General features: G+C 56.5%; 1 protein-coding gene across 1 annotated transcript; it reads right to left on the bottom strand.

Moving 5' to 3' along the window:
- LOC122213135 (IQ motif and SEC7 domain-containing protein 1-like) lies at positions 1–23,067 on the bottom strand. Its single transcript, XM_042927322.1, has 10 exons — positions 22,729–23,067; positions 21,017–21,197; positions 16,217–16,356; positions 15,697–15,726; positions 14,043–14,168; positions 12,727–12,826; positions 10,053–10,214; positions 9,051–9,227; positions 3,572–3,621; positions 1–2,289 (listed from the first exon to the last, which is right to left on the bottom strand). The coding sequence occupies exons 1-10, from the start codon at positions 23,065–23,067 to the stop codon at positions 1,726–1,728; spliced, it is 1,869 nt and encodes a 622-aa protein (XP_042783256.1). The 3' UTR covers positions 1–1,725.
- Between the last annotated feature and the right edge of the window lie 301 nt (positions 23,068–23,368).

Here is a 23,368-nt window from a genome sequence, read left to right as displayed (position 1 = left end):
CTCCGCCGGGGCAGGGGCCGCGGGGCAGTCCTCCGGTCCCACGGCTTAGGAGCACAGCACTGGCGGCTGCAGTGGCTCGAAAGGCTGAAACTACAAAGTACGGCCCGTGGGTGACTCAGTCACAGAACCGGACGCGTGCGGCGCCCGGCCCCAGGGGAGTGGATGGTGTCACCACAACACGGAAGCGACAAGAGCACAGCTGAGAGTCATGTGATGCCCTGGCAGCTAACTGGACCATGAGAAGGCAGCGGGGGCTTCGCTGGCGAGGGCCGGCACTCGTCGGCCGGGAGGTGGGGGTCAGAGGGGCCACGGTGAGGACACAGGGGTTGTGCTAGCACATGGCCACATGGAATCACGATGATCGCGGCTACCGCTCAGAAAACAAAATGGGAAACACACACACCGCCCTGGGTTGCTACATGCTAGAATCAGCCTTCGGGTTTGGAGCGGTTCCCGGCGGAAACTCGCTGGGGTGGGGGTGGGGGTGGGGGTGGGAGTGGTGCCTGTGGCAGTTGGAGACAGGATGAGTTAGTTATGGTGTTGGGGAGGCGAGTATGGGAGCTGGCCGCCCTCATGTTGGAGATGAACACTTCTGCCGTGGATGGGTGCCCCCCTGAGAGGACTCTGAATGAGTGTGCATTAAATCATATGCATATAAAAGAAATATGGATCATGGAAATTCACAGTTATCGCAGCCATTAAAGTGTCTAAGAATCTGTGGAACCAATATCCTCAGACAACCAGTTCCTAACCAGTTGTCCTGAGTTGCTACTGTAGAGTTTCCTGCATTTGTATCTATTTGCTTACCTGAAATAACAGAGCAGTTTATAATACTGATTACTTATGATAGTTTTCTGTTAATAAAATAAGGATTTATACAAAGCAATATTGGACTTTTTAAACAGTTAGATGCTATGTTACTTGGCACAGTTAGTAATGATTGCGTAAAGATTTTAGCCAGTCCCTGGAGGGACTTCTCCTCTTTTTTTATGAAAATATGGAAGTATCTGAATTTGTTCCTAGCGTTTACGTTTTTGGTTTACTCTCTCACATTCATGTAAGATACTGTCTTCCTAGCGGGTAAGTGGAGCTCCTTGGAAAGTCTATATTGCTAATTTTGTGGACTGAGACATTTCCTTTCACACACAAATACTACCTATACAGTATATATATATATATATTTATATATTTATATATTTATATTATATAAAGTTTACTTACGTATTTTCATCAACCATATCAGGTCTACTTAATTTTTTGCCCATTGTCAATAAAAGAGCAATAAATGCAGCAAGTTTGGTTTGTTTTTGTTTTTGTTCTGTTTTGTTCTGTCTCTGGTTTTTGTGTCTCGTTTCTTCTTTTCCTAGGCTGGGTTTTCATATGCGTGTACAGTTGGGGAGCAGAGCTGAGGGCTGCTTTGGGGTGGGGGACAGCTCAACATCTACGTGGCCGGTGGCGCCGTTTTCAAGGCTGATGGTGGCCGAGGCCCACCCCTTGGGTCCAAGTGGATGGAACCCAGGACACCAACGCTAAGTGAGATCGTGAACTTTGTTCCCTGCAACACAAGCCCCGTGGGCTCAGAGGGCTCCATCCAGGCCGCGGGGAGCAGAGGGGAGAGGTGGAAACAGAGGTGCCCTGGGTCTGGTCTGAGGCCGGCCGCCCCTGGGCATGGCTCTGTGTGGTGTGCAGGTGTTCCGGGGCAGTCTGGGACCCCGCCCAGGCTGTCTACACAATTGTGCTGATGCCGCTGGGTTTGGCCTTGCTGCTGGTGGGGGGCGGCGGGGCGGGGGGCTGCCCGTGGTGGTGCGCTGCGTGGCCGTGGCCCGTGTGGCCCGGGTGGCCGGCGTGGGCCGAGGGCAGCGGTGGGTGGCTGTGCACGTGGGCCCCATAGGGTGGGTGCCCCCCGTGGGGGCCGTGGTGGTACTGGTGTGCGTGCTGGATGTGCTGGGGGGGGTGGTAGTGGTGGTGGTGGTGGTAGGGGGGCGGGTTCTGCTGCACGTGGCAGTACTGGGCGTGGTGCCCGTGCACCTGGGCCTGCGGCGGGCCCTCAGCAGGCCCCTGGTGGTGGCTGGCCCCAGAGTGCTGCGCGTGGGGCAGGCCCGGTGGGTGGGGGGGTGGCTGGGGAGGGGCTGAGGGCGGGTGGGCCTGGGGAGGGGGCTTCCCTCTCTTACTCCCAAATAAGGAGCCCAGGAGGGAGGATGAGTTAGGCATAGTCTGGTGTGGGCGAGATGGACACTCTCGTGTTGATGTAGCTCTCCGGCGCATGTGAGGACTGCTAATGATGGACCCCTAAAAAGGAAATTCATAGAAATCAAAATTAAAAGACCTTACAGCACTTATGTCAGAATGAATTTTTTTTTTTTTATGTAAAAAAGTTCACCCACTGACTGCTAAGCCTTAGTTAACTCTCTGGCTGCAGAGGGAGGGGCTGGGTGAGGCTGGGTCAGTGCCACCTCCGCTCACGCGACTGGGGGCCACAGGGACCCAGGGTGGCCTTCCACTGAGAGGAGTGGGGATGGGGTAGGGGATGAGGGACGCTCCTGTCTGGTCAAAGCAGCAGCAGCAGCACAAGTGTGACTTCTGCTCTCGTCCTGATACGGAAGGCGGCCTGAGCTTTCGGATCAGAACGACCGGCCCGGGGGTGCCTGTGAGCGCCATGTGCTGCGTGGAGTAGGCTGGGCTGATGTGCATGAAGAAGAACCCCGTTCCTGCTGAAACTGCGCCATCTGCTCTGCCTGTGTGGGCCCCGAGCTTTCTGGGAAGCTGGTGGTAGGGACCGGGGCGGGGGGCTCGGGGAACCTTGTCCTTGTTGGAGGGGCGGGGGGGCTGCCTAGGCATTTCACTGCAGCTACCTACTGCAAACCAAACAAGGAAAAAGAAGGAAACAAAAAGGTCTGCAAGCTGAGGTTACGATGTGAACAGTAATATAGAAATGGTTGGCAGATGAATGAAATCTCATGAAATCCACACGGAATTTTTTCTTCCTCTCATGGCTTTCCTCCCCCGAGCTAGCTAAGCAATTCCATGATGTCCTGACTGCAGACACACAGCAATCGGAACTCCAGGAAGGAAGCGATGGGGATGGCGGAGTATGGAAGTCAAGAGATGGGCAAAACCCACCCTCCCGCCCCCGACAGTGCGGGTGGAGGGTGCACAGATGCCTGGCGGGCGGTGCTTCCCGCCCAGGAGCAGTGTCGGCAGGCGGGGGGCCCCGGGGTGGGGGTGGGGGAGTGCCAGGGAGCCGGGATGTTAACCATGCTTGGGGGGCCACAGGGGACGGGGTTAAGCGGGAACTAAAACACGGAATCCAGAACCACCCCCACCTCCCATGGGTCCAGCCCAAACAAGCGGTGAGAGGCACGGGCGATTCTAGGAGGGGGGAAGCTGGCATGCACTGGGGCTGAGGCAGGCATGGGGGACGGGGCGTGTCTGCGCCTCTGTGCAGTAGGGGGAAGGAAGAGCAAAACGGAAAAAAAAAAAAAAACGAAAAAAAAAAAAGACAACAGATATAAACCAAGGATCGGGGAGGCAACACACGACAGCCAGCTGGACGTAGGCGCTTCCTACTTACTTCCACATTGCTCTCTAGCGATCCCGCACTGCTGCGACGCCCTCGCTTCCCTGCCCAGAACATGCAATACCAGAGGTTAGACACGGACACGAGGCCGGGCCGCCGCCTGCCTGGCCCTGGGTCACCACTGCCGCAGGCCGGGGGGAGGGTCGGAGGACTGGCTCCGTAGGGAAGCCCATGGGAGGGCAGTAATGAGTTTCAAAAGAAAAAAAAAAAAAAAAGAAAAAAAAAGAAGGGGGAGTTCAAAGAAAAAAATTCGTTTTCAACCAGCCCCAACTTGATACCCCTTCTCCTGGACTGGCAGTCTGTTGGTGGGGGGGTGGGGGGGGGGGTGGGGGGGATGCCTCCAGGTGGGCTGGGGCACGTGCACAGCCGGGGCCAGATGCCCTGTGCTCCAGCCACCTGCCAACAGGGGATGGGACAGGGGCAGCTTCTCCAATGGCTCAAAACAAACAAGATGTGGTCCTGTGCGGCCCTGACTGCGTGGATTTCATATACATATGTATATGCATATTTACACATACATATACATCTCCCCCCTTGCAGGCAGGGTGGGGTTGATGGTTAGGAGGAAACTAAACTTGGTGTCCTGTCTTTTCCTTCTGGGGAGCTCAAATGTGCTGGTGCCTCTGGAGCCAACTGTTTGGTTTGTGCAGTGCCCTGGCCAGGGGCAGGAGGCAGGGTCAGGGTCTGCTGGGAGAGCCCAGAGTCCTGCTTCCCTTCTGCGGGTACCGCCCTTCCGGATGCCACAAGTGCTCCCTCAGCTGTGAGCGCTGCCTGCCGATGGCTTTCTACTACCCCCCGGCACATGGCATATAGTAGGCACTCAATATATGTTGGCTGTGTTACAGGAAGGCTGTGTCTTCTTGGTTCTGGAGGCCTAAGGCTCAGCCTGGCCTCCAGGGTCCTTTTGGAGGCCCTCTCCATGGATTCCTGCAGGACACTGAGGCTGGCAAGAATGGTGGGTGCCCAAGCTTCGGGGTCCGGTCTCTGTTCAGCCCTCAGGAAAGCAGATAGGAAGAGGGGACAGAGAAGGGGCCGCCCACTTGATGTTCTGGAGGCTTCCACCTGTGCAGCCCTGGCCACGAGCCGAATACATTTGTTCTTGGTCAAGCCCCGCAGCAATGCAGTACAGGTGTCCCTTTGTGCCAAGGAGGAGGAGGAGGTGGAGGCTGAGGTTCATGGACCGACTGTCCAATTCCACAGTGAGCGAGCGGGACTCACACCCAGGTCTGCCTGTCCATCTCTGGGGCTGGGAAGCTTGGCCATGCTGCCTTCTGAGCGGAATGCAGGCTGAGTGAGCCCAGGAGCCTGAAAGATGGAAAGGCTGCTACGTGCCTCTCTGTGGCCAAGAAGCTGGCCCTGTGCAGGGTAGAGAGTGGGTCTGTGGGTCCTTCAGGCCTCACCGTGGCATCTGAGTGTACTGGGACGGAGCCTTGATCTTGGGCATACAACAGTGGACTCGGGGGACATTCGGTCCCTTTGCTTGGCCTGCCAACCCCCAAACCTGAGTCCCAGCTGGGAACTTTGCTTGACTCTGGCATGTGTGAGAGGGCTTCAGAGCTCACTCAGGACAGGGCCACACAGAAGATTAGGGCAAGAGTGTTTTCCACCAGTTGCTGAGGACCAGGGAGAACCACGTAGGACTTGGCCCTTATTCCCAGCTGGAAGAAAGATGAGGGTCATCACATATCCTCATCTTTCAGCTCGTATGAGAAGAGAGGCTGGCCATCTTCCCTTCCTGCTTTTTGTCCCAACACAGTAGTCCAGGGACATAGAGCAGAATGAGGCTCTTTGGCTGAAGAGGTAACCCCACTTGGCATTCCTTTGATTCTTTAGCACAGTTTCTGCATCTGTGAAATGGGTACGCGCCTTCCTCTGAGTAGGGTAGACGTGAGCATCAGACACTCGGGATCTTGTGGCACCATGCAGAAATGCTGACGTCAGATCTCTGCTGTCTCTGTGGTTTTAAAATCAGCTCTCTGGCCCCTCGAAGCCTAGAGGGCTCCCCTAACTGAAAACCAGGGACACAGTAAGGCCAGCCTGCCCCACCAGTGCCCAGCAATGTCTTCCGACTGATGTGCTTCTCTCAAGGGGACTTAGGCCAGGCCTGGAGCTAGGTTTGGGGGCTCTGTGTGGTATCTGACCTGAAGTACAACAAAACCCTCCTCTTCCTGCCCCCAAGTGGGCCAAGACTTAGGACAGTTTTAACTTGGATGTCTTTGAGTAATGCTAAGTTTCTCAGAATCCGTCTTTTCAACTTCCCAAATAAGCATGAGATGTGAGGTATCCCTACCTCACTGCTGTCTGCAGTCTAGTCCCAGAGCCCCTAGTCATGGGCACACCCCACAGACACCTGCTTGCTATAGACCTGTGTCTGGGTGTGTGCACACAGGTGCACATCATGTGCTAATGGAGGTGAAGCATGCTGGGAAAGTGGCTCTCGCCCATGCACCCACACTATCCCTCACCTGCACTCTATCTCCCGCTACACTCCCTCTCTCTTGGGGGGGGGGGGGGGTCCTGCACCAGCCACAGGTGAGCCCTGCCCTGCCCAGTGCCTCTCCCAGAACCTGATCAGGCCCTGCCAGGCCAACTGTGGCCAGGATCAGTAACCACGTCTGGAAGGAGTTCCAAGCATGGCTCTTCACAGCCTTCTCCTGCTTCTCGGTATCGGCACAGAATGCAGCAAGGGCTCTCAACCCAGGGTCCCACCCTGTGGTCCTTAATAATGCTGGAGGCTGAGCAGGTGCTGCTTTGGACACTGGCCACCAGGAGCCACCAAATCTCCCCTGAGAGGGCTTCCCGGGTTCCCTGGGGCAGAACATGGCAGGTCTCTGGGTAGGCCCCGGAGCAATGACAGGTGCAGGCAGGTCCCATGGCCTCTAGGAGACATCCTCTCTCTGGAGACTGATGTTGGGCAGCTTGGCTGGGAGGGGCAGGAGGACCCTGGGGGCTTGGGGATAGCGTCCATCATGACTTGACTGATCTGGGCCAGGGGTTAAGGCCCCAGTCACACCTGTGTCCCCGGTCCACGCAGGCCCTTGATCGCAGGCCGACAGGGCTCTGGTGCCACTGAAATGAGCATGGATCCCGGATGAAGGAAGACCGTGTGGAGAGAATTGGTGGTGGGGGGTGGGGGGATCCACGTCTGAGGTGTGTCGTCACCTGAAATGACGTGTGATTGCAGGTCCAGGGCAGATGCCCCCAGAGCAGTGACGTGCCAACAACTGAGCGCTAGCTTTCCCGAAGGGAGAGGGTATCCCCGAGGCCTTGCCTCTTCTCCAGCAGCCCTCTTAGTGAGGGCCATGGTGGGGAGAGCGACGATGCCTCCGGAGAGCTTCATTCCGACCCAGTCCGGGGCACGTCTTCGGGTGCTGAGCCCAGCATCTTCCTGGATGGCTGCCGACACTGGCCGGTCTCCCTCTGGAGACTGCACGTGGAGGGCTCCCAGTCTGGGGCCTTGGCAGCTGCCAGGACTCAAACACACCTTCCAGGCTTCCTGGGGACAGGGGGCTGCCTTCCTGGGGGATTCTTCACATGGTCTCTTGGGAAGACTCAATCCCTAGAGTTTTTCTTAGTTCAGAATGTCCAAACGACAACGGCAACAGTGACGATAGAAGGAAAGCAGCTGAACCTCAGCACTCTGTCCCTCACACAGGACTGGGGTGCAGCTCTATCTGACCCCCAGGAGCTGGAGTCCTAGGTGTGGCTGGCCACGTTGGGAGCCTCAGTTTCAACAGAGCCACTGTTACCTGAGGGACTGGACGGGACCCATCCGCCCTCCAGGTGCTGCATCAGGGAACAGAGAGGCCAGGCCTAACGCCACTGCACAAACCCAAACAGAGGTCCCGGCTACCAGCTTGCAGAGGCCCAGAGCTGTCCAATTACGTTTAGCTGGGTTTAACAAGCCATAGGGAAAACCAGTGGTTCTCAACCCGTGGCACTTTGCCAACTAGGGGTGATTTTTGCCCCCCAGAGGACCCCTGGAAATTTCTGGAGACATTATTGTCTGTTATGACTGGGGGTGGGGGGGGGAAGGATACTCTTGGTATCTCGTAAGTAGAGGCCCGGGATGCTGGTAAACATCCTGCAGTGCACAGGACAGCACCCTCCAACAGCACGGAATTATCTGGCACAAAACATCAATGGTGCTGGGGTTGAGAAACCCTGGGTGAACCCTCATGCTGGCAATGGATTTCTGATTTTTACTATGAAAAAAAAAATGACAGGACAAAATAAGGACAAAAAAATTCCAACTCAAAAAAAGAAAAAAAAAAGAAAAAAAATTTCTGGGAAATGAGTAAGCTGGAGGGAGGCAGTGCGGCCGGTGGGACAGGTGTGGGATGGAGTCATGAGCAGGCTCTTTTAGTAGCGGGGCCCAGGGCTGGCCACGAGGTAATGTCCGAGGCAGGGTGGGGCGGGTGAGGCCCTGAGAAGAGGAGGGGGCTGCCGGGCCCCTGGAGAGGAGGCGGCTGATGTTGGCCCGAGAGGGTCTTTTCCGACAACCCAGGGCCTGCAATCAGGCTCCTAGAGCCAGGACACCCAGAGCCGTGTGCCCTCTGTGGGACAACGTCCTGTAACCTCTGCTCCATTGTAGCTGGAGCCTCCTCCCAGGAGAAGCTGCCTGTTGAGACGTGACTGGGGGGCTTCAGGGGCTGTCCCTCCGCAGCTTCTCTGACAGCACTGCAGGCAAAGCAGGCTAAACAACACTCACGGACGGCTGGCCCGGGGGACCCGGCCGGGCGAGCTGCCCCCAAAAGCTCCCTGATGCTCTAGACACACCTCCTCCCCTGGGAAATCTGGGAGGCTCGAGGGGTGCTGCTTGCTTAGGGGTTAAGAGGCTGGCAGCAAATAAACACACACAGAAACAAAGAAACAGTAACAAAAACCACGGTTGTGCCAGGGCTCCCCCCCTTCCCCACCGCCCCGACATCCAGGGGGCAGCCGCGGCCACTGCCTCTGGGCCGGATGGGGGCCCGGGTTTCCCAGGAAGGGAGACCTCCGTGAGGGAAATGAGACCAGGGACAGTGGGAGAGGGGGGTCTCCAACACAGTTTCGAGGGCTTCACTCCATTTCATTCATCAGCATAAAACACAGGGACGCGGCAGCACAGAGGACAAGGGACACATCCATCAGTGGGGCCTGGCTCGCTCTGTGTGAGAGCAGTTTCCGGAAAATAAATAAAAGAATAAATAAAACCCCTAGAAGAAGAAAGGGAGAATAGGGGTAACCTCCTGGCTGTTCTGCCTTGACAACCGGATCCTGTTTCCTCTGGCCTTTTTGGGACGCCCTCGCTGTGTGGTCAGATGCTACTATGGTCTGGGGACAGTCACGGGAAACCCAACGGCACTCCGTCTGAGCCCTGCCGCCACCAGCCGCCACTGCGGTCCTTTCCCGGCACGCAACGCGTGCCCCAGCTGCCCGGTCTGAGTCCTGCGTGTGCTGGGCTAGGAAGGGGGTCCTGGCCCGCTCTTACCCGCTTCGGAGAGGTCCCGCAAGGAGCTGCTGAGGGCGCTGCGCTTGAGGCCCTCACCGCTGGCGTAGCTGTCATCCAGGCAGGCTCGGCTCAGCGTCCCGTTGCCGGACTCCTTTTTGAGGCTGGAGCACTGGGACATGCTGGGCCGCACGACGCCTTTCTGCTTCTCGAGCTCCGCTGAAACAGAGGGGGCGAGGGACCAGTGAGAGAAACACAGCCTTGAGGGGGAGGCCCTGGGCCCTCTGTGCAGGCTCGGCATCGCGCCCAGCTGCCATCTGTTTGGCCTGAGGAAAAGTGAGGGCCTACGGCTGTCTTGGGAAAGAAAGAGAAGGTGTGAACGCTGCCTTTGACAAAAGGGAGCCAGGAGGAAACTCTGAGAGGCACGGGTCTTGGGGTCTGCAGGAAAGACCGTCACTTTGCAGGCTTGAGGGCTGGCAAGGAGACTGGCTGGCCTGGGTCTGTGGACGAGTAAGGGGTAACCCGAACTTGCCGTGGGAGGGGCCCAAAGGTGGGGGTAGTTGTGTGTCTCCAGGGAGTGAGGCTTGGAGCCAGGAGAGAAAAGATGATAATCAGGTCCGATGAAACCCACAGGATGGGCTTGGTGGTGACTTCCCTGACGTGGAAGATGAAAGAAGAATAAGCACACCAAGGTGCAACGAGATCAGCTCCGGATCTCCGGGAAATCTCATCTCGTGGGGCGACGGGGGAACCAGGCTCTCTCAGGGCATGCCATGTGGTCCCACAGGCAGGATGGGCCTGGGCCGCGGAAGCCCTTACTCTCACGCGGAGGCCTCTGCTGCCCTCCCCACGCCACCTCCTCTGGCCCGGGTATGGGGGCTGCCCTGTCACAGGGCTGTGGGAAGGCTAGGTGAGACCAGGGCACCTTACTTTTGTGGGGCCCCAGAGTCCCTGGCACCAGATGGGAGCCAACGGCCGCATCCAGCAAGTCCCATGAGATGCCGGGGCTGCTGGCTCTTCCTCTCCAGGGGGCCTGGGACTTACACTCTATCCTGTGCTTCTCCATCTCCTGCACTTCCGCGATGGACTCCCGCAGGTCGTCGGTGAACTTCTTGCGGTCTTGAGGATTGGGAGCGTTAAAGTTTATTAACACTTTGATGTCTGCTCCGGGGACAGCAGATGTGAGCCGGATGCCATTGGGGTAGTCTGCAAAGGAGAAGGGGAGGAGAAGAACCCATGGATCCCTGGGTGCTCTCTGCACTCTCTCTGGTCAAGAAAATGCTAAGTCTAAGGGTCCAGGCTCTCAGCAGACACGTCTAACCAGGGAGGAAAGGCATCCACAGGGCAGACCAGAGAGACTGCCAGGAAATCCCCATCTCCTGACTTGGGTCTGTGTTGTTCTATGGAGAAGTCTGGGGCAGATTTGGCCAATCTGAACAGAGGTCAGGGCCCCCATCCTTCCTCAACCTGAAGGTCATGGAGACTAGACCCTTCAAGTCAAGGTCCTTGGTCATTGCCTGAAGCTCAAGAATGGCCAGGGGTGGAGTCCGGGAGTCAGAGTCAGTGTCCTGTACTGGGGGCGGGGGGGAGTCTTATCTGGTCTCCCTGGGCAATTCTGAGTGCACACTGAGCTCTGTTCTCTCACAAGTGGCCTCCAGACCCTCAGTTCCCTTGGGTGCTTCATGGGAGCCCCATACTCAATGCACTCTATGCTGAGTGCTTGGTCTTTCTGGCCTGTGACCTGCCTGGTGCCACTTCCAAGCTCACAGAGTCTCTGTGGCTTTGGTCCCCTGGTAGCGCCTCTCTCCTCAGCGGGAATCAAGCATCAGCTACTGGATGTTTGGAGGTTCTTGGTCCAAACACCAATCCCACTTTTGCTCAGACCTAAGTCAAGGCTGGGAACTCAAATGCCTAGTGTGTTCCCATAAATGTAGGAAGTAAACCACATGAGACTGAGCAACAGAGTTGGGGGGGGGGGGGGGGGGAGGGGCATGCAGCCCATGACAGCCACATGACGTGGGAATGTGGGCCTAGCAAAAACCTTCTCGGTTTTCAAGAAAACTCAAAAATATCTAAAATTTTAGTTATTTTATTTTTTAATTAAATTTTTTTAATGTTTATTTTTGAGAGAGAGAGAGAAAGAGAGAGAGGCAGAGTGTGAGGGGGGAGGGGGCAAAGAGAGAAAGAGGGAGACAGAATCCAAAGCAGTTTCCAGGCTCTGAGCCATCACCACAGAGCCCGATGCAGGGCTCAAACTCACGAACTGTGAGATTATGACCTGAGATGAAGTTGGACGCTTAGTGGACTGAGCCACCCAGGTGCCCCCAATTTTAGTAATTTTAGATATTAAGTATCAGCTCAACAAATTTTTTAAAATGTGTAAACCAAACACATAACTGGGCTGCGACTGACCCACGGCTACCACTTTGAGATCCCTGCTACGAAGGCATGTCCCATAGAAATGTCAGTGTCGACTCTTGGGCTTATGCCAGGACCTTGGGTTCAGGGCTGAGGGCTGAGCCCTGGGAATGTAAAAACGAGGAGGGCACAGCCTCTGCCTGCGGATTCAGTCTGGTCGGGCCCACTGCTGGGAGCATCACAACCACTGCCACCCCTTCGGAGAGAGGGCCTGCCGGTCAGGACGATGTGGGGTGGCACCATGCTCCCTGAGGCCACCTTCCACCCTGGTAGAAACCAAGGCAAGGCAGGGATGGCCCAGGCACAGGTCCCTGGTTCTTTTTCAACCTGCAGATTGAAAGTGGATCGGACGGTAGCTTGGCAACCTGTCCGAGAGGATGAGGGCTTCCCTGCTGCTGGAGATATCATGACGCTCGACTGGAACGGTCCTCCCCTGGGGCCAGTGCAAAATGGGCAGGGCAACAGGACCTCCCCCTCACCCCCCATCTCAGGAGGCCTGGCTCAGCCTACAGCTCAGGGACCTCCAACAGGGACGGGACAAAGAGGGAGAAAGGTAAAGGGAAGGGCTTGGGTATCAGAGAAAGACCAGGTCAACAGAAAAAAGTCAGTGGGGGTGTCAGCTCCTCCCCCAAGTCCTCAGGCCTCATGGCCCACTCATACCCAGAGAAGACTCCAATAACACCTAAGAATAAATCCTGCTCTAAGCACTTCATGTATGGACTCACCTAAGTCCCTGAGGTAGGTGCTATCACCTCACTTTACAGACAAAGGGAATGCGGCCCGGGGACCGCTAGGTCCTGACGCATTTGCACCCGGGCTCTCCGCTCAGGACCGGGCTCCTGTCCTACAGCCCCCCAGGCCTTGCCTGCACCTGTTTGTTTGCCTGTGTTTGCACATCACCTGTGCCATTTACTTGGTGTCTTCCGGGCAACATTTTATTGGCATAAATCCACTCTGCCCTGAATTAAAAAAATCTTAACCACACGGTAAGAAGACGTAGGAGCAAAAGCAAAGGCAATCACCACCATGTACAATGTTATCAAATTCTCCCCAGGTACTGTTGCTCGTCAGGCCCCTGGCCTGCAACCTTCTCTCTGCTGGCGAAGCAGGAATACGGAACACACATGGGAGAGCTGGGGGAGATCCCCAGGGGGAGATCCTTGGGGAGCACAGCACTTCGTGACTACAAGGTGGGAGTTGTGACACCGTTTCCGCCACGTGGCACATGGCCACGTGTGGACGAGTGCTCCAGCACGCATACTCGCGGCCGGGCCGCGGCAGGCCCCCAGCACGGACTTACACTGGTTCTCGAAGAGCAGAACCTGCATGCCGTACAGGGAGAAGGACTGTCGGAAGCTGTACGTCACCGAGTTCTTCTTTTTCTGGAAGATCTTGGTCACCTGGGGGCAGCCAGAGACAGAGGCTGAGTCGTATTGCCTGCACCGCTCAGGGGCAACTCTGGGCGCTCGGGATTCTGACCGAGACTACCGTCAAAACCCTCTCGGCAGTGCAGAGGTCGGGAGGCCTCTGGGGCAGGGCAGGCCTGTGTGTCCAGGCACATCCTGACATGGATGCTGGCTTCCGCTCCCGTGAATCCCAGCGGTCGTCCTGGCTGGCGATGAAGCCCCTCAGCAGAGAGGTGGCAGGTGCCACGCTGCACATGACCCCAAAGGCACCAGGCCGGGCTCTGACACCCAGGACCCCACCTGAGCTCTGTGACTGCCTGAGAGATTTTGGAGGAGGAAACGGAGGCTCAGGAATTTGAAGTCACTTGCTTGAGGTCAGGGACTCTTGACAAAGACTTGAAACCCACAGGTCCAGATTCCAACCTCAGCAGTCAGAGAGAAGTGGCTGGTCCTCAGGCAGGTAGTGGTCAGGGACAAGGGCCTCTAGCAAGAAAGCCCGGGGCATGCAGGAGAGACAAAGACCCAAGGGACAGTTTCCCCCCGTTGTCTCCAGGGGCATCTTTATCCCCAGTGGCCAGCATCCATGCCACCTTTTTTTGGGCAAGAGCTCTGCAGTTTCCTTTTGGGGAACCCCCTCTCTGCCACCCGGCACTCCTGGGGGTGAGCAGTGACCCAGGTTTAGCCAATGAGACAGCACTGCACCTGCCTGGCCCCTGTGAGCGGCTCAGGCATGGGCAAGGGAACCAGTGAGACCTCTGCCCGGACTCTTCCCAAGAAAATCCCCCTGGTGGCCGGGGATGCAGGGAGGGGGCAGGATTAAGCCTGCAACTGCCGAGACTGACTTTCTCTTTGTGGACAGAGCTCCTGAAAAGGGAGCCCACGCAGCTGAGAGACAGAGAGCCTAATAAAGGAGTCCCGCTGACGCTATGTAAGCTTCTAGAAATAGTTGGGGCTGAAGCCCCACACCTCCCTCCGGGCTTTTACATAAGCTGACGAAGCCCCGTTTTCATCAGTCGTGCTGTGAGTTAGATTCTGCCTCTTGTAACCCAAGACCGTGGGGCTGACTCCATCCCCTTCACCTCCACCCCACGCACGTGGGTGCCTTTCCCCAAGCGCAGGCGCACAAGGCCAGATGGGAGACTGGAGCTGCAGTTCAAGGCCACCCCGAGCCACAGGTCCCAGCCACGACACGCTCTGGGGAACCACATACCACCAGGAGGTCGTTAAACAGGAAGATTTCTCGCTGGTGCAGCCCGAGCTTCTGGGGCTTGTTTGGGTCTGGAACCTCGAAGAGCCGGCAGTAGCAGACGAGCCGCCGGTGGGGCAGAGAGAGCACCTGTATGGGGAGGAAGCGCTGCGTCAGCCCCCGGCCCCTCCGCTGCAGTCCCTGTGTGCTGGGAACCCAGCCTGTGGGCCTGGCCTTCGAAAACGCCTTCTCCCACCAACCGCACACAGCAGACGTGTCTGGACTCCTTGCAACTTTCTCTGCTCTTCCTCAGGAGCTCTCCTGAAGGGCCGTGGAAAGCGTCCCTGCCTCTCGTGACACCTCCTTTCCTTTCCTTCAGGCAGGTCCCAGACGTCTTAGAGCATCACGTGCACACGGGAGCCCCCACAGTGAGGAATTCGTGATTTCTCAGTCCCCACAAAGTGCCCATCACACACATAAACCTGTTAGTCCCGGCAAAGATTTCTCCAGAGTGTCTACTTGAGATGAGGACACTGAGGCACAGAGAGGTTGAACAACTTGCCTCAGCCACACAACTGGGAAGGTGCAGAGCCGAGAGAGGATTCCAGGCCCCTCCTAAAGAATCCCGACGCTTCTGATGGCTCCCTGCCCCAACTCCTGGGCCAGCAGCCACACCACCCCGTGGGGCCTGGCCTGGGCCTCCACGCGGAGCACGCCTGCCATGGGTTCACGTGAGCCCCCACTCTGCCGAAGCCCGAGCCACTCACAAGGCCAGGTACAACCTGTATGGTGTCTAAGGGCTGCGGTGACAAGTCACTGGGGAGGCCCAGTGGCGGCTCTGAGAGCACCCAGGCTCACGCAGGAGACAGCAGGTTAGTAAGGGGATGTGCTGGCAGGGAGGGTTCACTCTGCAACGGGTACCCTGGTGGTGGGAGGCCCGAGCTCAGCGCATCAGGAAGATGGGAGGAAGGGCTTGGCCCAGGCTGGCGTGCTCAGGGAGGGGCATCGTTTGGAACAAAAGGGTGAAGGGGAGAGGGTGGTGGGAGGTGGGGCCGGAGAGGTGGGTGAGGGCTGGCCATGGCAGCATCTAGTGGTTTGTCTCTAGGCCAAAGTGGGAAGAAGGGGGAGCAGACAGGTTTGTGACGCTGACTCTTGCAGTGCAGGCTGCCCGGTGAAGGGTAAAGACGGACACATAAGGAAAGTGCCACGTAACTGCAAGGCTAGCCTTGCTGCTCCTGGGGTGAGCAGGCAGGCAGACCTGCTCAAGGTGGTGACAGTGGAGTGTGGGCGGCAGAGGGCGGGTTGGGTGGGCAGGCTTGCGATGGCCCATCAACCTAATCTGTTTTGGGCACAGTGCCTCGGGTCGGAGGCAAGCCTTGGCCTCTGCGCTCAACCGGGCCGGGTGAGAGGGAGGGACACCATCTGCCCTGGCCTGACGGTACACAACCCTCCCCAGGTGGCTGCAGTCTGGGTCTGCAGAGGTTCGAGGCTGGGAGAACGATGAAAATCAAATTTCTTATCACTCGGAAAGGAACTCAAGCCAGAATTGTGGATCCAGGAACCAGGGGATGCAGGGAGGTGAACACAGAACATGGTGGACCTCCCCGCCCCCACCCCAACCCCAACCCCAACCCAGGGTGGGATATCAGCCAGAATGTAAAAGCAGAGGGATACTCACACAGCCAAGCCCGTGATGCAGGGATCCAATCTATGTGGGAAACATTAAACAAACAAGAAAAGATATTAATGATCCAAAGCATGCACCTGGGACATGAGGGAGCTAATGGGATGACATCCGAGTAGGTAAGCACCCCTCCAGAGGCACGTTCCCATAGCCTTTGTCCAGACATCCACACACAGCTCAGGAGACCTCCTCGCTGCCAGAACTTGGGAAGGCCGATAAGGACATTCCCAGGCCACCAAGAGACCACTGCGCAACTTGGGCTGGTTTCTTAAGAGCCTCAGGCTCTCTTTAAATATAACCCAGGGCCAATGGTTATTATTCCCCAATATCAGGCAGGAGCCACCCTAAACCTAAAGGAACCGCCCCCCCCCCCCCAACTATGCCCCGAAGAAGCCAGGTTCCAAATGGCATCAGGGCCCCTGTCCAAAGCTAATGCCAGTGGGGCAGGCCTGGGGTCGCATGGAGGGGGGGTGGGTGGGAGTGAGGGAGCCAGGGATGCAGGGCCACCACATACCGGCTTTTTCCCCACGATGAGCTTTTCCACCTTCTGCACCTGGGACACGTGGTCCTCGTTGGTTTTCAGTTCCCGCTTGCGAATGCGCTCGTAGATCCCAATTAGCATCTCCCGGGGAATGTCCTCACCATCGTCCACACCTGGGCAGGAGACAGTAGCCAGGCATCAGGGCGGGCCAGGGTCTGGGTGGCTGTGGCACCGCTCAGCTTCGGGGCCCTAGGCTCACCCCTGATTTGCCAAGTTTCTAAACCCAATCAGAATATCAATCCCTTTCATCAATCCTCAGCAGAACCAAAGACCTTCCAGACCCACAGCCACTGAACACCTTCAGTCAATTATGAAATGCCCTAGGATCCTTCCGCCAGGACAAGGCCAGCATAGCTACCCAGATCAGCACGCAGAGGGCTGTGCCAGCTTCCAGCCATGCTCCAAGGGCTTTATAAACATCAGCTTGCTAATCCTGACCATGGCCCGGCTGGGTGGGTGTGGCCGTCTCCATTCCGCAGCTGGGAAAGCGAGGCTCGGGAAGGGCCCGGGGTTGGGGGTGGCTGTGAAGCTGGTGTTTGTGGCTTCAGGCTCCCACAGGCATGGGCCTAAGTTCTTGCTTTGCCCCTCACGAGCCGTGGGACCGAGTCTCTGTGCTGGGGGTCCTCTGTGAAGCAGGCCACCAAGAGCACGGGTGACTTCACGGAGGTCTCGTGAAGAAGACAGAGCAGCGGCGGTGCGTTCCCAGAAAGTGAGAACTCCGTGCACCTGAGCAGCGCCACCAGCTGTTGTCCCACGTCACGTGCGCAGAAGCTGGGGTCTGGCCTTGAAGCCGGGTTGTTCTGACGACAGGCATGCACCCTTTCTGCTATACCCTGAAAAACTGCTGTGAGGAAAACTCGGCCCCACTCAAGAGAGAAACGCAACCCCATGCCAGTCCTCAGACCACAGACTGGCAGAGGTCCAGAGGTTTGGTAACCTGCGCAGTTGGCGAGGCTGTGGGAAGGGGCCTCCCAGCCACTGCTGGTGGGAGGGTCACAAATATACACTCAAAGCCCCTCTGGGCCACTGGTTGCGTCCAGGGCAAATTTATCCCATGGGCCGTGATGCACAGACCAGGTCACTCATGGCAGCATGGTTTCCAAAGAGCGGAAGACTGGGATTCACTCATTTACCCATTAATAGGGGACTGGTTAAGCCATCCCTGCACGGGTGCAATGCAATACCACACAGCTGCCAGGAAAATGAGGACGACCACAGGGAACCGACATGGAACTGTAAGGGGGAGGGTGTGGCCTTGGGCACACAGGTAGGGGTGGGAGGGGCTCTGCTACCCACTGTTCATACTTTTTTTTTTTTAATTTTACAGAGAGAGTGTGAGAGCGGGGGAGAGTGGCAGAGGGAAGGGGGGGACAGAGAGAGAGGGAGAGAATCCTAAGCAGAGCCCAACACAGGGCTCAATCCCATGACCCCGGGATCGTGACCTGAGCTGAAATCAAGAGTCGGACGCTCAAGTGACTGAGCCACCAGGCACCCCACACATTTTTTAAAACCAGACTATTTTTTAGAACTGTGTTTTAGAGCAATTAAGTTCACAGCAAAATTCAGGGGAAAGCCCAGAGATTTCCCCATAACACCGGCCCCCACCCACTACCAACTTCCCACACCAGAGTCATATATTTATTAGAAGCAGTGAACCCACACTGACACACTATTATCACCCGAAATCCATAATTTACATTGGGATTCACTCTTGGTGTTGTGCGTTCGATAATAAACGTTTACCGACACGTCTCCACCACCACGGAGTCAGGTGGAATAGTGTCACTGCCCGAAAACTCCCCCGTGCTCCACCTCCTCCGCCCCTCCACCCTCCAACCCCTGGTGACCACTGATCTCTGATATGTCTCCATAGTTTTGCCTTTTCCAGAAGGTCATGTGGCTGGCCTCCTATGGTATGCAACCATTTAAGACTGGCTTCCTTCACTTGGTGGTATGCATTTTTAAGGTTCCTCCCTGTTTTCTCATGGCTTCTTTTCTTTTTAGTGCTGAATAATATTCCATTGTCTGCATGGACTACCGTTTATGTATCCGTTCCCCCACCGAACGACATCTCTCGACTGCTGCCAAGTTTTGGCAACTATGAATAAAACTGCTATAAACATCCTGTGCAGGATTTTGTGTGGATGTACGGGGTTTTCAATTCCTTTGGGTAAATACCAAAGAATGTGATTGCTAGCTTGTCTTACTCTGTGTGTTTTTTTTTTTTTTTTGAAACTATGTGAGGATAATAGCCATTAAAAAGAAATCAATCTAGAAAACTTAAAAACAAACATCAATAAAAGAAAATCATTGCTCGTCTGGCTGCCATGCTGGTGAGCGATTCCTCCCCTGCTTACCCTCCAACCCCCCAAATGCACTCCTGCTGAGGGTCTCCCCAGGGGAACCAGAGTGAGGAATTCCAGAGAAAATGCGCCCAGTGTGTGCAGGGGGGGAAGGTCTCCTCTACAAACACCAAGCTGGATGTCTGCCTGGTACGGAGCACCAGCCAGGCTGTGGGAGACCAGAGTCCTGCCCCCGTGGATGTGACCTTGGGCAGATCCCTTCCCTCTGCCTTGGCTACCCTTCTGAACACAAGGAAGACTTAACAGAACACTCCTGAGCTCCTGGCTTGAAAAGATGGGATTTGGAGGGAACGGTCCAGGCTTGGGAGACAGCTGACAGCTTGATCTCCTGAGAAGTGGGATGATAACTCCCCAGACTGCTGGGATAGTCGGGTGCAAGGCCGGATACAAACGACAAAGCCACTGATGTGAGGGTGGCCGACTGGCAGAATCTGACTGAGCAACCCTTCCCTCCTTGAGCCTTCTCTCCTCTGGGCTAATCATTTCAGGCTGCTCCTCCTGTTGTTCCCCATATGGGAGTCCCAATTATGTGGGTGAGGTCTAAAGGCAGAAAAAAAAAATCAGAGTCAAATCGCAAAGACCTTTAAACTCCAGTGTATGGGGTCACCAACAGCATGCAGCGTACAGCCTGCTCTCCGGGCAGTGAGGGAGCACAGGCCTACACGCTAAGGCCACGGGGACCCTGTGAAGACCAGAATCAGGCTCAGCCCCGTGAGGAGAGACAGCCCCTGTCCCATCAAAGCATCTGCTGGTTGCTCTCTCACGCTCTGGTGCTGAATTGCCATTAAGAAAATTCCCAGACTCCTTAGCTTCCTGGGAACTGTAGCTAAGACCTGAATTCCTTGGGGTCCACAGCACCCCTGAGATCTAGCAGAGGGCCACACACCGTGAGTGCTCTGGGCAGGGGATGGCCGTCTGGTTGGTCTGAACCAAGCCCTGCCCCTTGGCTTCCCTGACTGATCAGGTCCTGGAGCCCAGCTGGGAAAAGCGGGCAGCTTGGCACTCTTCTGGATGGGCACCCCATTAGCTGGCCTGTTGCAGGGTACCCACCACCAGGGGGCGCACCAGGACTGTTCAAACCCCGGTTGGGGGGGGGAGGGGCGGGCCTTCCTGGACCAGGAAAGGGAGCGACAAAGCGGTGGTTTTATAGGAAATTTAAATGGCGCAACAAAGATCAAAAACTTAAAGTTTTGTCATCAGTTCAGAAGACTTAAAGAACTGGATAGGAAAAAAAAAAATAGCTCAACAAGCTGACAAAGTTGGACCTGATTCAGACCAACTTTTTTCCTTTTTTAAAAAAAAATGACACCCTAAGGGGATCTCAGCCTGCTGCAGCTTGGTGTTTCCCAAGGAAAGGGACATAGTCCCTCCTCCTCCCTGCAGGGACTCCAGGTAAACGAGGACATGCTGTCAGCTAACATGGTGCCACTTGGGAGACAGCCGTCTCCTTTCCAATTCCTTTCCTCTGCAACAACACCAGGAAGGCCTTCCTTCCTGCTGCCCACCGTTAGCACCTGTCTAACATGGGCCACTCGCCCCGGCCTGGTGTTTTCGTCCACTGAATTCATTTTTACAATGGCTGCCTACGTGTGGCAAATGACACGGTCTTCCTGTTTACAGTGTGCTTATATAAGGTTCCTCTTAAAAATACACACCAAAGGCAAATCAGGGGATGCCTGGGTCAGTCAGGCTCAGTCAGTTGTGTCCGACTTCGGCTCAGGTCACGATCTCACGATTCGTGGGTTCGAGCCCCATGTCGGGCTCTGTGCTGACAGCTCGGGAGCCTGGAGCCTGCTTTAGATTCTGTGTGTGTGTGTGTGTCTCTCTCTCTGTCCCTCCCCCACTCCCACTCTGTCTCTCTCTCAAAAATAAAATAAACATAAAAAAAAAGTCAAGTCAGTTTCATGAGGAACACGGAGTGCAGGAGAGGGCACAGCAGGGATGGTGGCACAGACTCTCTGCCCGGCCCCTCCCCTGCCTGGCTTCCCCGCTCCTGCCCTGTTCCCGACTGTGCTCCCTCACATCACCCCATCAGCCTCTGTGGACCATGTCTGGCCTGGCCCTCCCGAGCTGGGCTGAGCTTGCCCACCTGTCAAATCCCTGTGTGTCTTTGCGAAACAAGCTAAAACCATCACAGCACAAGACCCGGGTGTGGGTCACTCCGTCCATGCTCCCAGTGTGTGTCACGGAGCGTGACAGGAGTCTGCCCTCTTCAGGATGACTTGTGCCGTGTCTGTGGAGCCGGTGCTCGCCCAAGGCCCTTGTGTGCGATGGCTGGGTGCGCTGGAGCCCAGCTCCCTTGTGCTGCCCTGCGCCCAGCGCACTCACGTCCTGGCCCCACGCCCAGCCGGGTGTGTGTGCAGAGTGTGGGACGGCTGTATGCCACAGCCTGGGACCCGGGGCCGCTCACCTCGCAGGTTCTTGACGAAGTCCTCCAGCTTCATTTTCCGCTCAGGTTTGACGTTGGGGCTGTACATGTCTGTGTTGAGCAGGATGATGGCAAAGGCCAGGATGAAAATGGTGTCTGGGTTCCGGAACTGCCGAACCACCCCAGGGTTGCAGATGCAGTATCGCTGGCTGGGGGCCGGGAGAGGGGAGCAGGGTCAGGACCACTTCAGTCAGGGCAGGGAGTGGGTCTAGCCCTCACACACGGCAGCCACCATCACTTGGGCCCTGGCACCTAATGGCTGTGGCCGGGTGCTGCCTTACAAGCCTCAGTTTCTGCATCTGGTAAACGGGGGTAAATAACACCTGCCAGGCAGGAGAAGGCCGCTCTATCCACTCTCTCCTTCTCACACTGGTTATACCTCCCACCTGTATTTAGGCTGGCAATGCCTTCTTAGGATGAGGACTGCATGCCCCAGTCTCCCTCGGGATTGGATGCAGCCCAGAAGGTGATTAAGTTCTGGCCAATGGGATAAGAGCAGATGGGATGTGGGCATCTTCGAGGCTGTACCTTAAAAGGCAGAGCCCACTCCTCTCCCCTGTGGTGGTGGGTGTTGGCCCTGCTCCCTGGGACCCTGAGATGAAGGGAGCCCGCTTGGGCCTCCTTCATGCCAGCTCAGAGGGAGATGCACTTCCATCTTGTTTCAGCCACGGCTGCTGGAGCATCTTTGTTACAGCAGCTGAAGCAACAGCCTCACTAATGTATTCTGCTTATTGTTCTCATTGCCTCAAATGTGCGCCCCTGCCCCAAACTCCAAGAGGCCCCCATCCACTGGGGACTTCAGGTGGGAGCTGGGTGAGGGGGGCAGATCAGAGAAGAGGAACCATGGGGTGCCAGGACTAAGGCAGTGGCTATCACAGCTCAGATGACGTGGGCTTCAATCCTGCCTTTTCCATTAGTGCCGCCACCTCCAAGAAGTCCTCCTGGAAGGAAGTGCCTGAACAACCCCCCCCCCTCAGGGCCCCAGAGTTGTCCTCCTATTGTGTCCTCATTCCCCACCTTGGCCCCACCAGTGGTGCTGAGCCTGGAGGGCTGGGTCAGTGGCTGACTCGTGTGTCCCATATACCCAGCAAGGGCACAGAGGATCCCACCCAGTCAATGTGCACACAGTCCCGGGATGAATGACTGTAGGGTCATAGCTGCCCTTGACTGTGGGCTCTGTCATGCTAGGCATGGGCTAAGCATGCCCACACGTCCAAAGGGGTTCAGTCCTTCCACTCTGTCCAGGGTAGGTGCTTTCGTTATCCCCACTCTATAAGCAAGGACGTGAGGCACAGAGAGATGAAGTCCCTTAGGGCAAAGTCACACAGCTAGTAAGCGGTGGAGCGGGTGCTACAGCCAGGCCGTGTGGCTCTGCAGCTTGTGCTCTGGGTCACTGTGTGAGACTGGCTGCCCTCTGTGAATGGGCGGATGATGGGGACAAGGGCTCATGAGTGAGTGATGCTCATGAGGGACCTGGAGGAAGACGGACTGTCCAAAAGTCTGCTTCTGGCAATAACCAGCACAGCCCCTGGCATGCAGAAGGGGCCCACTGCCTCATCTTCCCAGGCAAGGGCAAGGCCACCTGACCCTGCTTAGGGGAGGGGGTGAAGGGGGATTCGGGCCCAGGCCCTGGGCCTCAAGACCAGGAACCTTCCTCTTGACACGCCCACCCACGCCCTTGCCTCGCCCCCAACCTGAACGCCTCGAACGAGCCGCTCCACCTTCTGAGCCTCCCCTTGGACCCGGATGTGTGCCTGGAACTTCCGGAGAGCTTCGTCTAGCTCCATGGCGGAGAAATCCATCTCGTCTACCACGCAGCTGGAAAGAGACACCAAGGCCACGTCAGCGCCTGCTGCCCGCAGGGCCTCTGCCGGCCTTCCTGCTGGGGGCGGAGCGGCAAGGGAGTCAGTGCAGGGGCAGGTGCTGAGCTGCCTGGAGCCGGGACGGCCGGCCGCCTCTTGTCCAGGAGGGTCCTCCGCCCGGCTTCCTCCAATCAGCAAACACTTCAGATTATGTAGCCCAAAGACCCCCATGCTTCTGGGATGTTTACAGACCCCACTGAAACTATGGGAAGGCATTAGTGCTTATATCTATGTGTGTAATTTTTTCTTTTTTCTCAAAATTATTTGAGAGAGACAGAGACAGCGTGAGTGGGGGAGGGGCAGAGAGCAACGGAGAGAGAGAATTGCAAGCAGGCTCCGTGCTGCCAGCGCAGAGCCCGACGTGGGGCTTGAACTCACACAACTGCAAGATCATGACCCGAGATGAAATCAAGGGTCAGACGCCACCCGGGCGCCTCGTACGTGTGTGATTTTCTACAGAGGAGCCAGACAG

The sequence above is a fragment of the Panthera leo genome, chromosome A2, assembly GCF_018350215.1.
Source record: "Panthera leo isolate Ple1 chromosome A2, P.leo_Ple1_pat1.1, whole genome shotgun sequence".
Classification (NCBI taxonomy): Eukaryota; Metazoa; Chordata; class Mammalia; order Carnivora; family Felidae; genus Panthera; species Panthera leo.
Note: the sequence above shows the minus strand (reverse complement) of the source record. Positions and strands in the feature narration are given on the sequence as shown.

Excerpts from the sequence above, each read along its gene's own strand:
- LOC122213135 (XM_042927322.1), bottom strand. The coding sequence starts at position 23,067 with ATGGGGGTCTTTGGGCTACATAATCTGAAGTGTTTGCTGATTGGAGGA. Across the intron at positions 10,215-12,726 it reads TCTGCTCTTCGAGAACCAGT|ACTACCCCAATGGCATCCGG; the intron begins GTAAGTCCGTGC and ends TCTCCTTTGCAG. Across the intron at positions 2,290-3,571 it reads CGCTAGAGAGCAATGTGGAA|GGGTCCATCATTAGCAGTCC; the intron begins GTAAGTAGGAAG and ends TTTCCTTTTTAG.